At 39.9% G+C, this 15,508-nt stretch overlaps 2 protein-coding genes across 11 annotated transcripts in view; one reads left to right on the top strand and one right to left on the bottom strand.

Moving 5' to 3' along the window:
- The window catches only part of phactr2 (phosphatase and actin regulator 2), a 40,428-nt gene extending 36,022 nt beyond the window's left edge, over window positions 1–4,406 (top strand). For 7 of the 10 annotated variants that reach the window (XM_085799652.1, XM_085799647.1, XM_085799645.1 and 4 more), the window contains one exon: window positions 150–876. In XM_085799652.1, the coding sequence (XP_085655778.1) occupies window positions 150–165 (16 nt within the window). In that variant the 3' untranslated portion in view covers window positions 166–876. Of the gene's footprint in view, window positions 1–149 lie in introns of all 10 variants that reach the window. The other 3 variants (XM_085799651.1, XM_085799654.1, XM_085799653.1) reach the window with 1 other exon arrangement.
- A 7,492-nt stretch (window positions 4,407–11,898) lies between these two features.
- Window positions 11,899–13,847, bottom strand: sf3b5 (splicing factor 3b, subunit 5). The gene is made up of 2 exons (XM_085799644.1): window positions 13,706–13,847; window positions 11,899–12,655 (listed from the first exon to the last, which is right to left on the bottom strand). Exon 2 carries the CDS (start codon window positions 12,624–12,626, stop codon window positions 12,366–12,368), a length of 261 nt encoding a protein of 86 aa, XP_085655770.1. The 5' UTR covers window positions 12,627–12,655; window positions 13,706–13,847; the 3' UTR covers window positions 11,899–12,365.
- Between the last annotated feature and the right edge of the window lie 1,661 nt (window positions 13,848–15,508).

Below are 15,508 nucleotides of genomic sequence, written 5' to 3'. Positions count from 1 at the left end.
GATATTTGATGCTTTATTTTCATATTTGTTGGGGAAAATCAGCAGTTTTGAGAAGATGAAACCAACAAATATTTAATATTAACAAAACACAAACACAAAACAAAAAAACTAATGAATAAATTGACCCTGTGTGTTTTGCTTGATCTCAGATTCCATCGGCCCTAAGTGCCCTCACCGTCAGCTGGACGTCAGCACCACCAGCTCTCGGATCCACAGCTCCCAGCAGGCTCCCGGCCCTCCAGACCCCCAGTGCACAGCTCAGTACACTCCGCTTAGGGATCCTCTTGCTCCTGATGTATTTACTGTACATCTAGTGACAGCTACCGGTTTTGTCCTAAGGCCTTAGTCATCCAAAGACACCAGTGAAACTTTTAACACATATATCGTCACAACAGTGGTGTGTATATCGCTGTGATTAGCACCATTTATTTATTGTAGATGGCCAGAGCCTGCTGGTGTATGGTGTTTTTTGTTCTTTGGTTCACGTCAGGCCTTGTGATGGGAGGTTCCACTGAGGAAAATGGGGCAAAAATTACCCATGTTGTAATGAATGTGGCCATAGTTGGTGTCCATGCTATGGTATGCCTTGTTATAAACTGCCAGATGGCCATACATGGGCATCCTCCTAGCACAGGAAATGGGAGTGATTGGACAGTTGTGTGCTGATGTCAGTGCCTATGTCATAGATCAGAGGGGAGGAGAAGCAGTTTGTTCTGCTCCGATGTGCCTCTTGGAGTTGAATCTGAAATACTGCAGCTCAGTTATAGACATATTTAAAGTATATTGCCACTAGAGGGCATTATATCATCAGAGTTATAGCCTGTAAGGATGAAGACCTGTATGCAGATGAAGAATAAACTGCGAGTGTTAATATTTACAACTGCTGAAGCTGAGGGAACGGTGGGTACCTGAGGCATTAAGAGCGAAGTGCAACAGAGAGAGCTCCAGATCTCGCCACTTCCAATCCCTCAGCGGTGAAACATGGTGATCATATAGCATCATATATCCTGTTAAAGCCCAGATTTCTGATCACAAAGTGCTGGACTTGCGGTTTAGAGGATCTACTTTTCATTCTTTGACTTCGGTTTTTCATTTCAGGCTTTTGGCTGGAGCTCTTCCTCAGAGCGACCTTGTGCCAAAGAAAAAGCAGGAGTTTGATTGCGAAGTGTGAAAGTATAGCGGTGTGATTTTTGTTGGGTGGACTTCATATGAGAGGTTCATGAATATAGAGCAGACAGGCACTGGGAGTTTCACCGCTGAAGCAATCAACTGGCCGCTCAAAGAGGTGGAGAAGTACTCTTCCATTCCCTTGAACATGCTTTTGCAATTTAATCGTGTCGGACGGTGATGGTTACATAAGGAAAGGCTTCCTGATGAGTGGCCCTTTTACACCTTGCCCTAACTTGCACCTTGAATCCAACAGTTTTTGTTTTATCAACACACAGTTTCTCTTTTTACCCCCCAAACAGTAGAATTTCAACATGAAATTGAAAATGTAAAGAAACTGCTCAGTATTTTGGTAAATGCACTAATCAGTAATCACTTAAATGATCAGTGAACATCGGATAGTTATGAAGCAAAATACCAAAGAAGAGGACTTTGATGCTTTTCATTTGAATCGAGACTGATCTGTTTGATCAATGACATTTCATAAATAAAGAAAATTTATTAAGAAACAATACAATAAATACCTCCTCCTACAAAATTATTTTATTTATTTAGCTCACAGACATAATCTCATGATTTGACTCGTGGATATGAGTCTTTTTCAAAATGTTGAACTTTTCCTTTAACTGAAAAAACACAAATAAGGATTTTCAATTCTATGCGCTAATAAAAACTCAAGATGCATGTTGGTACCAAATGTAAAGGGGATCAGTTGTCAGTTGCTGTTTTGTGGTTGTGCATGCGTACGTGTGTGTCTGTGCGTGTGTGTGTTGACTGACCTATCAGGGAAGGAAACCTCAGATGAAGAAAAGACGTAGAGCCTGTCAGAAATATTCAAGGACTAAATACGAGAAGCCAGTAGAGAAATAAAAACAGGCCATGGTGACTTGGTCATTATGGATTTTCATTTCAAAATCAATCAAAAAACATTACTCATTTTCTCTTCCCAGTATTTGGTCTTGATAGAGGATGTTTGCTGACGAGTGACTGACAGATTGAGCTTGCTGACGTCCAAAGGCTTGTGTTCAAATAATAGAGACCCCCGCCCTTCACAACACTCATCACTCTGACAAATAGTAACAGAAAAGGACAGATTTATTCCTTCTGCTTCTGAATGTGTGGTGGTTGCAACATGAAGTGATGTACAGCGATGGAAAAGAAACCAACAGTATTCATTAATGTCAATGTCTATGTTGTTATATATTGATTATTTTGTACAGAATGTATATTGAGCATGTGCATACATTGAAATCAACTTTAATACCAATATGATACAATGCAACTTTGATGTGAATGTTTTAAGCTCTGATTTTAGTCGTCTTGTGTTTTTTGGGGTTTTTTTTTTAATCAGCCCTGGACACTGATAATGAAAAGAACAGCACAGCACACACACACACACACAGGTGCTGTTTCTAGGCAGCATATCAAACATAGTGTGTTGAATAACTGTTGTGTCTTTATCAAACCAACCTGTTTCCTAAGCAGAGGATGGATAAGACATCATATAGGCAGTGATGAGACTGATAACTATTTGATATTCTACTCCACCTTCAGTTTAAGTGAAGTCCCAAGTGCAATGCAGCTATTTACATAGATGGTGCCTGAGTTTAACAAAACAAAACAATGAATAATCCTCTCTGAATCTCGCTTGTGATTGATTTTTTTTTTTTTTAGATGGTCCTGGGTGACATTTTGACATCATCCTAATAACTGTTTAAACATGCATTGTGCAGTTTTTCCAACCACACGTGGTTTAGCTACTGTGTCTAATCCACTCGTATTTGATAAGAACAGGAGACACAGGGCTGTTTGGTTTCATGCACTGTGAAATTAGCTTACACACACACACACACACACACACACACACACACACACACACATGGTAATGAAAGACCAGAAAGCTCTTAGATCAGATTAACAAATTAAAAGTCTTACTTCTTCAAACACATTTGGTCCCGTCACGTTCAACTAAACATGAATACGCTGCTGACATCTCTTTTAAAAAGATAATGGGTTAAAACCAGATAAAGCAGATCTGGTAACAATGGTGCATGTTTACCACTTATAAGCAGTATATAGTCAGCGCATCAATGAATAGATAAATATACATACATTTTATCATTTATTTGCTAACAACTTAAACTCCTTGTGTGAAGCATTGATGACTATTAAATGCATTATAGTGTATGTGTGATTTATAGTATGTTATCACAGGATTTAAACACATTTATTAACAGTTAAAAACCCGTGACTTGTACATGTGTATAAGTGTTTTGGTATCACTATTGCAGCCATATTATAGCTATTTATATAACAGTATGAATGCTTCATAGGAGAAGTTAGAGGTTTTAATTAACACTGTATGTGTGCTTATATTTGATCAACTACAGATCATTTATGCAGATTTTATATGCTGCTTATAAATGCTAAATTGCAGTGTTGAAATGAAATGGTGCCTAATAAGTAGCTTTAGAATTTTTTTTTATTTTTTATGTCAAATATTTTTTTTCAAGGCTGATGTGTAATTCTACATTTTGGTTCAGGACTGGTTATAAGCATCTAAATTGGGCAGATGGCAGTGGGAAGAGCCTCAACAGCTGGTTATAACCTGTCAGTATTAATCACAAGGAGGAGTCTTGTAAAAAACCTTTATGGCTGCAGTCTGGTTTCATCTCATCCCTGTGGGACCGCAAAATAAACATAATAAACCTTCTGAGAGGAATAGACCCATGGAAGTTGTAGTAGTTAAAAAGACACTCCACATGTCTTTGCACTCTTTGTAAAACAGTCTATATGGACGTATAGAATATACATTTCCTGCTTAATCTCAAAAAAGTATCTCTCTGACACTGGTTTTCCTCACTGCCACTTTGAATTTTCCATTCTTGAGACGACCCCCAGTTCTTGAAAATGTTTGTTTTTGGGAATGTCGTCCATCATCACTTCCCCAAAATCCAATCTCTTAATTTCACACAGGAGCCATAAACCAGACTGCTGCTGCTGCTGCTGCTTATGTTGTTGTTTTTAATCGAAAACCTTTTATCTTTATCATGTAGACTTTTCTTGATCATGTGATATTCACAGTGAGGTGACATGAATTGTTGGGGATTTTTTTCCCCACACACAAAGTCAACAAAATGCTGAAAGCAGCAAAGACCCAGGACTGAATTATTCACATGGACTCCAAACACATTATGTATGTTTGATCTTTGAACTCATAGGACGACGACATATACCCCCCCCCCCCCAAAAAAAAAAAAAACTGCTACTGTTACGTGCAAACTGTCAAACTGTGTATATTGTTTTTGTATATAAAGAATCATGGAGAAAAAAAAACACCCATTTTGTTCTGGTGATTTCTGTTTATGTGAACAGACTCGAGCACATTACACAAGGAAAAGTCCCTGGATGCAAAAAGCAGCAGCAGAGGTCAATAAGGTGAAGAGAAGTGCTAAGATGGTGTTTGCACAGGAACACATCAGAGAAAGAACGGCACACCCTCTCCTTGTTTTCTCTTCACTCTCGAAGTCCCAAGTCGTATGTGAGAAGAAGAGAATTTTCATCGATCTCCCTTCTCTCTTCTTGTTGTGTTATTGCTGGCTGCACTCTGTGGTATACGAAGGCGTATTTTAGAGTCCTTGAAGTCCCCATTAGCTACGTAATTCACTATTCACAAAAATACAGTATAAAACAAAGACTCAGCTGCAGATTCTTTCAATCCAGACATCATTCTTTTATTTTCTGAACGAATAAAAAAAGAGTATGAGCCACTTTCTTTTTTTAATTTCCACTGATGTAACGGGAAATTTACAGCCTATCTAGAAAGTGAAGCATTTAGCACCAATTAAGCCTTTCTTGGACATTAGAGGCAAAAAATAAAAAGATGTGCCCTGATTGTGAAATACTGTTGAGGATGACAGAATAATTACCGTGAGAAATCTGCACTGACCCTAACTGTGCCTTTTCGTTCTGACTTTGATTCCTCTTGGGTTACCAAAGGACACGCCACTCTACAAAGAGTGAATTAGCACAACTGTAGCTATTTCTATTCTCTCTCTGGTGTAGCTCAAGGGACCAGGAGTCCATCTTAACTATTAGACAGTACTGTTGGATGGACTGAAAACTAGCACTCATGTGATGAATCCTGATCATCACCATCAAGCGCAACCATGAAGTTGACATTTGTTAACTTATTAAAGCTTCAAAGCTAATGGCACTCCATCAGCCTTAGCATTGCTTTGTATTTAGTGCAATTCAGCATGTTAGTACTTTGGCTAACATGAAAAAATACATGGTAAAAATGCTAAAAACAAAACAAAACCCAGCATATTAACAAACTGAGCGTGTAGCATGCTGACATTTGTTTTTAACTCAAGCCCACTGACTGTACACAACAAGTGAGGAGTGAGAGCGCAAGTAATGACTTTAAGGGAGTCTATTCATTTCTGTCCTCCCCTGCCTTTTCATCTGTTGCCATAAAAAAAACAAGTCTAATCAAATCCTTTGCCTGTTGGTTGTTAAGTTCATGTGTTTAACTTGACAAGAGCAAGACGAGGCTATTCCAGTGGCTTTACTGTCTATTTCCCAAAGGTGAAGTCAATATTCAAAGGCATCTTCAGTCTGTATGCAAATACAATCTGAAAGATGCAGCGCTAAGAAATGAACCACATCACTCTCTCGTGCTGTATTGGAAATCCATTTCCCCAATACAGTAATATTCTAGATAAATGTGACTGTAAATATGCTGTTTATGTAAACAGCTGTGTGACATCAAGCTTGAGTGCATCTCATTTTAATGTACATGCTGCAAACTTCTCCGAACCTTTGAGTTCACAAGTGTGTGTTCTGGTTGAACTTGGAGGCTTCCATGTGAATGACCATTAAAGTATCACATTTCAGCCTCATCCACTCTGCCTCATCCAGATACCAGCTTCTAAAGAGGATGTGGGCATAATGTAGTCAGTTGAAAGGAAGAGGACCGGGGAAAATGAGAACTGAGAGGCTGAAGGAGACGCAGGACGGAGAAGAGCAGAGACGGAGATGGAGATGGGAGGAAATGGGAGACAATCAAACACATGAATCATCGGTGGAGCTTATATGTTCAACTTTAGAGGCCGCCTCTGACAACCTACCGGCTTTGAAATGGATTTTACCGCACAGAGATGAGACAGTTTGACCTCCGTGGCAGGGTGGGCAGAGATTGAAGTTTTTGATTTGCTTGCCCACTTGTCAAATTTGTTGTTCCCTGATTCGATATATAGATATATATTATTCTGACAGTGAGGATGATGGGTTTTAGTATAGAGCAAAGGAGGACAGCAAGGTAACTGTAGCATCTGGTGCTTGGATCTGAAAGATGCACCTCAGGATCATGGTGATCATAAACCTCCTGCTGTCTCACTCTCTCTCCTCTCTCTCACATACACACACACACACACACACACACACAATGAGTAATCGCCCACGATATAACTCTGAAAATTCATCACAGATATATTGTTCCAACCTGAATGCTAAATCTAAACCCTAAACTTCGAATGAGCCCCTTTTATCAAATTGTAAGACAACCAGCCTTCTCCACAAACTTTTCAACTTTTAGTCCCCAAAAACTCTCACAAGCTGTAAAACAGACACACACACACACACACACTCTCTCTCTCTCTCTCTCTCTCTCTCTCTCACCCCACATTAATGAAGTTTCCCGGGCAGGACGGAGAAGTAGTTTTGTCCCTGGCGTGCTGCCTGGAGGTCTCAGCTGTAATGCAAGTCTTCTACTCGATTGGAAAACGGTGGATATAAATCATGACTCTAATATCCTCCAAGGTTACAAAAAGTGTGATTATCAGAGGGTTTGTTCTTCCCTATTGTGCTGTTCTTATTAAAGTCATTTCACTCCTCAAATCACTTGCTCCCTCTGAAAAAAAAGTGAAAGGTTATAAAAGATTAGGTAGGAGAGAAAGATAAACTCCCAAACCTTTAATTTTCTGCCCTTAGAAATTTTATGAAAAGATAATTGATGGTGCAGGTGAAAAAAAAACCCCAACACATTTTGTTTCAACCTCAGTTAAAAAGTGAACTTTTAATGCACAAACCTCTTCCAAAACTGTTTAAACCAGACACTTATTTCAGTATTTTGTCATAAAGATCTATAGCATTCATTCATTTTCATCATCCGAGTGCCACTGTTCCTGCCAGAAACGCACACGCCTGAGCTCTTCACAGAATGTGTTTCTTTCCCCCGCTGTGGAGTCATTACTTGTGTGTTTTATCATGGATGTTTCCACTCCACTGCTACAGGCCAATCTGAGCGGTGGAGATGGAGGAAAGAAAGCGGGAGCAGGCAGTGGGAGAAAAGGAGGAAGTGATGAGGTTTTGCAGGAGGGGGTGGTGGAGGCAGTAAAGAAAATGAAAGTGAAGAGTTTAGTGGAGGGGAACAATGGAGAAGAAGAGTCGACGCAGATAGACGGATGAAAGGGGTGGGTGGCATGGAAGGGCAAAGATAATTGGATTGTGGGAGCATTCATATTTGATAAGGGTGAATGTGCTTCCTGGACCTTTTCACTGTTTGGCTGAGCTCCTGTGTAATCAGAAGAGAGAGCAGATGTGGACAACCAGCCAAACGAGACGCTCACATTAACATCAACACAGAAAGGCCAAACGGGTATTAACAGGTGCCATTCACCGTGTCAGGCGCCATTTAAAAAATGCTAACAGCACGCACTGATGCCCGTTGCAGGTTCCAGTCTAAGCATCAGCCTTTAAACAGCGTCACCTGAATGGAGGAGAATTAATTGCCTCCTCTATCAAAGAAGTGCAGCATCCTGAATGGTCACAGGGGTGAGGCGATAATTAGCTGCCATGCCGGATGAGATCGATGCAGTGGGTGTTGGGGGCTGTGAGATGTTGGAGAAGGTCTGGACTTCAGACTCTGTGACCTCAGCAGCAGTGAGACGGAGCTTCACCGTTAAAGGAGTGTTAGTACAGTTGAGCTGCTACAAATGGAGCTGAACTTCATATGGTTTCGGCTTTACTTTGTCTGGAAGTTAGAAAAAACAAAGTGAACTGATGTGAGGGAAAGGGTTCTGCATATTCTTATAATAATTGACTCATCAATTCAACAAGAACAAGGAAGTATCAGCTAGTCTATTGGAAACCTTGGAGCAAAGCATGGAGCCTTGTATGCATTAGACCTTGTGAGGTCAATGTGATCGTGCATAGCAGCATGTACCACGGGGTTCTATGATATATGCAAAGGTGAATCAATTGACAAACCTATTGATCTATTGATTTTTTCAACAGCTGCTGCTGAGTTTGAATTCCATGTCTCATTTTGGTGAGAGGAATCAGACTTGTAATTATTATTATTATTAACACTGGGGAAATAATCTGTTTTTTCATCTATGTGGTCATTGATTTTGACTTGATCTAAGCTGCCGTTACTGAAAATGTATGGGGTGTACCGACTGTTCTATATGCTCCTCTTCTGTGAGAGCTTTGTGTGCGTGTGCGTGTGTGTGTCTGTGTGTGTCTGTGTGTGTTTGTGTTGACAGGCAGGACTCAGTATTTATAGGCATGGTGAAGGACTCCAGAAGGACTGAACAAGACAGAACAAGCTGTTTCAGCTTCGCTATTTTTCATCTCTGCTGTTCAGAAACACTCACTGAAACTGGGAAATTGTTAGCCGGGGTTGTTGTGAAAGCAATCCCACCCTAATCACATGTCTGATTTGTTGACAAGGTGTTTGCCCAAGAAAGAATTGACATCTGCGGATGGAGGCCTGCTGGGGTGACCGGACATTTGCCAAGTCAAATCAGTGACTGTAACTCTTAAATCTCCTTGAAATCTATTTTTCTGTCTTGGTTTTTTAGTTATAGGTTCTACACTTTTTTTTTTATTATGCTCAGATGTATTTGGTTTTACTTTGTCAAGAAGTGTAATATAAATAAAGTTCTCATTATTCTTAGTATTATGGACAGATTTTGAATCACATTGTCATTTGAATATTTGCTTTTCATTCAGTGAAAGATATTTGATATACAATGTCAGTATATTATCCAAACAAATGGAAGTTATCTTCTCCTGATTCTTCAGCATTCACAGCAAAATGTCCTGATAACAGATCAAGATTGACAATGTTTATTTCACGGAGAGAAAAACTAGACAAAACAGCTCTAATGTGGACCTGCCTCTATCCTTATCTGGCTTTTCACAGACATGATTACTTTGCAGAGGGTTCTGGCAAGTTTAGCACCTTCCTAATGGATCTTGATTAGCATTTTAGAAACTCTAAAAGCAGATCTCAATCTATCAGAGTATCATCAATCATGCAGACATTGCTTATTTTCTACTCTGAATTTCTCAGCTTTTCTCATTTCCTTGGCCCAGTGGAGGGTTGATGCAAGCACGAGGCTTTTTCCCTGATGCTTCCCAAATACATTTAGGAAAAGAAATTGCCACTTAATATATTGGTACAGGAAAGACATAATTCACATAACCAAACAAAAGCCCACAATCCACTCAGAGTAAATGAAAGACCTTGTGACAATTGATTGTTTCTTACTGCGATAATTGTGGGGTAGGAGATTGAGAAACCATCCTGATCAGCCTCTTCAATCGTGTCTCCTGCCTCCCGCTGAGTTTCTCACTAGACTCCACACAATAAATGTTTCTTTTCTTCTCTTTTTCTCTTAAGAGAAAACGCTGTAAAACAAATGGAGCAAAGGTTTCTCTGGGTGCAAAGCTGATGTTACAGTTGTACTCGAGAGCCCATAATCAAAGAACACCCACCTGCGAGCCTTATTACCATTAGAAAAGGTGAGTCCATCTCCACTGATGTGACTAGAAACTGAGCAGCAGATGTCTATTTATGTGCCCGCGTCGCAGTGAAAACAAGTCAAGCAGTTTATGAGTGTTTTATGTGTATCTGTCTGCGTGCGTGTGACGGCACACCAACAGGCCTCATGTTGTTTTCTCGCCTGACTTGGCAGAGCTGTCTCTGCGGCTCTCACAGCGAGGACAGATGGCAAGGACTTACCCCACTAAGAAACTCTGCAACACACACACATACACACACATACACACACACACACACAATAACCGAGACGTGATGCACAACACGAGAACTTCCTTGGCTCCCACCGACTTGTCTCTCAATCCAACAATGAGTCATGCGTAGCATCCTCTGCCACCGAGTGTCTGTGTTTGTGCGTGCGAAATCTGGCTGGAAGTATGCTTTGATGAATCACCTGAAGTCAGCAAAGTCACAACACAGAGCCTGCTGCTCGCTCCACTGTCAACCGGAGGCTGCAGCTTCAAACACCAACTCCATTTTAACCACACTGAGGCGATTTGCATTATAAAAGCATGTTTGTCAAGATCAGTAGCTTATAAAACTGACACTGCTGATCTGATTCACAGTCAACATTTATTCTGAGCTGTAATTCGTGGCAGTTTTTAATCTAGTCTCACTGCTTGAAGAGTCAATTTGCACACACGATTTAATTGATATTATTCACTTTTTAGATATGTAAACAAATAAATGTCTATTTTTAGCTCAATCCAGCACCAGCTTTATACAGAAGGACCAGCCATCTCCTAAAACAATGAAGAGTGACATGCTGCTGCCTATAAAACCTCCATCACATGGCACTGGCAATGAGATGACTTACTTTAAATGGGACGCAGCTGATCTGTGTGCACTTAAATGTGTGGGTGGACAGTTGGGCACGGCACTGATGTGCGTGCGTGAGACTGTGTAGGTGGACAGCGGTTTGTTGAAATCTGCAAGGCCAAACAAAGTCACTGCTGAAATATGCAACTGTGCAGTGCGTGCTGCAGGTTAAGAGTTTTATATCTCTGCATTGGGAGGGTTATTAATATTCTAGCCTGTAGGTTACATTTCCCAGTGTGCTCTTATAGGCTCATTGTAAAACATAAATGCAAGTGTAAATATTAAACATCTTTTATTCCTGGTATATACCATACAATGTTTTAAGCTTAAATACTGGATTGAAGATCTGCACATCTTGTTCCAGACTGAGATGCAACTTTGATGATTGCACTTAATTGCTGCAGTATTTTTTTTCACTGTCTAGTGTAAAAAGTATATTTGAGCTAGATGTTTTCTTCGGTCCCTGTTTTTCTTCACTTTGTGTTTTCTCCTATTTAGCATTTTTATCTCACATTTTTAAATGTGTCTTTGTTTTACTCGCTTATCTTAGTCTCTCTTCTAACACTTAGACTGACGAATGTCTTCTTTCCTACTGTCTGAAAATGTAATTATGCCGATTGATAGGGAAAAAAAACAATCTAATATATCCCTGCCCAATTTGGCACCAGTGAACTGACATCTACTGCGTATGCCTTCAACACAATATCCTTAATTTGTTGTCTCAATGATAGTGATGATGAGATTTTCAGGTGGGTGACAGACTTAAGGGAAAACATGAGTCAGTGAGTGGAAAAAACATCAATAATGAAAATGTTTCAATAGTGGATGTAGGATTTTGATATGTATGAATATGAAGTGAATCATATGCTATAGTCTTAACATTATCCAGTTTTCAACCCAACTGAAAACCTATGGGAGATTTTTGCATGACATATTCAACAACTCTCTCCACCACCAATATCTTTTGGAGGGAAGGTACCTCATCCCTCCTGCAGCATCTGCATTGCAGAAGTGTACGTGCCTGTTGACTAAGTAAACCCATGAGCCATTAAAAACAAAAGTATGTAAATGCAGTCATGATGTGAGCATAAAGTTTAATCAAATCAAAACAAATGTTTCAATCAAGAACGTAGTTCAACCAGTTGATACAAATACTTGACAATGATAATATGCCAGTTTGTACACATGTTTCTATTATCTTCTATTCCGTCTTGAAGCTCTTTTTTTTTTTAACTCTTTCACCTCCATAGCTAACTTCCCTGAAAGCTGTACGGGGCAAGAAACATGTTTTTCAATAGTCCAAATGCAAACGATGTAAAGATCTCTATCCAGGTGTCTTCTGGTGTGTATGCAGACCGCCCAGTAACAGGTGGCAGGATCATATAAAGATGGAGGAGTTATTATTTATGGTCAGAAATTGTAGAAGCAGAAACTCATGTTAAATGTCCATGAAAAATTAAAACCAATCCTACAAAAAAAAAAAAAAAAAATCCAGTATAAAAACAACCAAGGGGCACTCCACTGCACTCTAAGCGTCGTCAGGTTTGTCTGCTGGTGGTCCACATGGCTGGAGCATCTTCTCCATCAGGTTAAAGCGGACACGTGCTTTGCTCTCATTCTCAGCGACAGAGAAGTAGTTGAGCAGGTCAAAATGTCCCATGTAGGAGCAGTAAGAGTCTCTGTGCTGGTTCACCAGCCATTCCCACTTGCTGGTGTCGGCGTGTCCTGTACCAATGTACTTAGACTGGAGGTGCTCCAGCTGACTGTGGATGTTGTATCTGTCGGTCATTCTTGCTGAGAGTCAGAGTCCCTGGGGCTCTGGATAAAGGGGAAAAGAGGGGAAAAAGGTCAGTGTTATATGTGTACAAGTTTACTCATGATTCACACAGAAGAGGACTGTTTTTTTTTTCAATTCAAATAGCTTATAGTCATTGTTATAAAACAACGAGACAATGTTGGAGCATTGACAGCATTTCATTGTCATAAAGTGCAAACGTTATAATCCCAAATAATTAGTGAACCCAAATATATATATATATAAAAAGTCCACATAATATATACAAATCCGGAGGAGAAATAAAGTGCTTTGACAGGATACTAATAGACAGTACAATGTAAATATATGGTTGGTCACAATTCCAAGTCTTGTTATTCTCTGAGGTTGTGATGTAGGTGTACATGTGCTGCAGCCATTATGAGGACTGTTTTTTGTTTTGTTTTATTTTTTAGTTAAGTAAAAAAACAAACAAGCATTTCATTTATTTATATTTTTTGTAGGTTTTCTTTTTGTACGTTTGTTGCCAAAGCTGATAAAAACCGGCGCCGTCCGAGCAGCGCTGCAACAGACCGGAGGCTTTGGTCAGTCTCTGCGGGAAAGTGACGACACGGGCCGAAGCTAGCTGGTTAAAGCGCTAACTTTAGTATGAGAAAGGAAGGAGACTAAAACTACATTTGCGGTTGCTTTTCATCGCCGAATACAGTTTATGGTAAGTGAAAGAATGAAGTTTGATGCTGAATTCAACGCTACTGCTCACCGGTTTAGTTAACAACTGATAATGCTAATGTTAGCTATGTAGCAATAGCAAAACGAGCTAATAGCTCACACGTCTCGACCATTGTAAAACGAATTACTTTAAACGTGTTGACGTGAATTACTTGACGAATATAACATTGAAAATGAAAGATTCAACACTAAAAAAAACTCATGTAGGTCTCGACTTTATTGACGCTACCGAGAAACAGTTAGCATGCTAACAGTAACGCGAGGCTAGCTCGGTGTTATTAGTCCAATCAAAGTCTTCCTGAAGTTTCTAAGTAGATATCAGTTCCACATTGACAGTGCAGCGTTTAAATGCAACACATACTTACTGGATAGTATGTAAAGAGAGGACACGCGAAGGCAGAAGGTATAAATAATAAACGGATCCGACCACCACACACTTCTTCAAAGCTGTGGAGCGATGACTTCCGGTAAAGTCCCTCAGTAAAAACAGACCGGAGGAAAAATAAGGCTGGAACTATTGTTCCGCTCTTCTAAAACAGACTGGCTCTGGTAAAACCGTCTATGGGTAAAACCAATCGGACTGAAGAGCCTACTACCACGAAACAAACAGCAAACAAGTACTTAAATTATAATTAATAGTAGGCTATATATACAGAATCAATTATAATTTAATTGCTTTAGTTAAATATATGAAATATATAGAATAAATTAACCAAAAATAAAGGCAAGGCAAATTTACTTGTATAGACCATTTTTACAAACGGTTTGTCTCAAAGGGCTTTAGCATCATAACAACATCCTCTGCCCTAGACCCTCACATCGACTGAGGAAAAACTCCCAAGAAAACCTTAAACATTGGGGGGGCAGGAGATTGAGACCAATCATCTAGGCCTACTGTTTGAATGCATTTAAAAGCATTCACAGTCGCCATTTTTGCGGCTTTGTAATTTCTTGACCATTCTGACATTTTACCATTTGTCTGAGGCTAATGTCACATGATCAGACACATCCAAGCCTAAACTGGGCCACTTATTGTTGTGGGGGCCAGGCGACACAGCCCAAAATGTCATGAGCCAAGTCTGACATGGTTGTGTGGCTTCAACGGCTTTACAACTGATCTTGAGGAATTTAACTGAAAACCACAACTCTGAACCTCATTGGTTACACAAGTGGAAAAGTCAGGGGATAACTGTAGTCATCATACTCTGGGAATAATGAATGTCTGCACCAATTTTCATTGCAATCCATCAGTTGAAAAAGACTCATGATGATACTAGAGCAGAGTACCAAGGAGATTTACAAGTGGGTTTTTTAAGTATCTGTACAAGGTTTCATAGTTATGAAATAGTAGTTGAAGCTACTGAAATATGTCGGTCTAGACTCTAGTGGCAGACTGGTAGATCAATAATACTACCCCTGGAGCTCACATAGCAATGAACTGTATCTTTTTCACATTTTGGCTGTGATTATGGTCTGGCTGAAATGACAGCATATTTGTTTTGGGGGGAAAAAGCTACCATTTCAGTCCAGAGCTGTAAACATCTATGACAAGTATTCACTTGGAGGGCAGCGCAGTGTTGTGGTGATTAGCCCTCATGTTGCCTGGGTCTGACCCTGCAGACCTGCAGTTCGCTGTCCCTGTGTGGGTTTACCCATATTCGTTTTGGATGGTAAATTAAACAAACTGTTGCAATAGCAGGGTCCCATGTGTTGAATATGTTTTTATAGCCAAAGCTAATTTCCAGTTTCAGTCCCCTGATGGGAACATTTTGCACAATCATATTTTGGCACAGGGTCATCTCCTTTTCTTTTCTTTCTCTTTTTTTACATAATTATTAGCATATTGCTTGCTGACTTGAGACATCTCTTTTTGTTGTTGTTGTTTCTCATTAAAACAACGGTGGTGATATGCAGAGACAGCAGAAGGAAGCAGATGGCAATAGTCAGTGAATCAACTGATGCCCTCAGCAGGCCAGATCCTCTGGGCTGGATTGCCTTAACAGTCATCTGGGTGTCTGCATAAACCCCTCATATATGAAACTATGGTAGAAAAGCCTCATATAGAAATATATTGTAACCTTGGCTTTACCCAACGTTATTTCTTTAGTTCCCTTCAGAGCTGCATTTTGGCAGATTTACATTTGTGTTTTCATTCTCGATTTCAGCCA

This window comes from Trachurus japonicus, chromosome 15 (assembly GCF_045865225.1).
Source record: "Trachurus japonicus isolate A0001 chromosome 15, Traja_1.0".
Classification (NCBI taxonomy): domain Eukaryota; kingdom Metazoa; phylum Chordata; class Actinopteri; order Carangiformes; family Carangidae; genus Trachurus; species Trachurus japonicus.
This window is presented reverse-complemented; position numbering and strand designations above follow the sequence as displayed.

Bases quoted from the DNA above. Each gene is read 5' to 3' on its own strand.
- sf3b5 (XM_085799644.1), bottom strand. From the start codon at position 12,626: ATGACCGACAGATACAACATCCACAGTCAGCTGGAGCACCTCCAGTCT.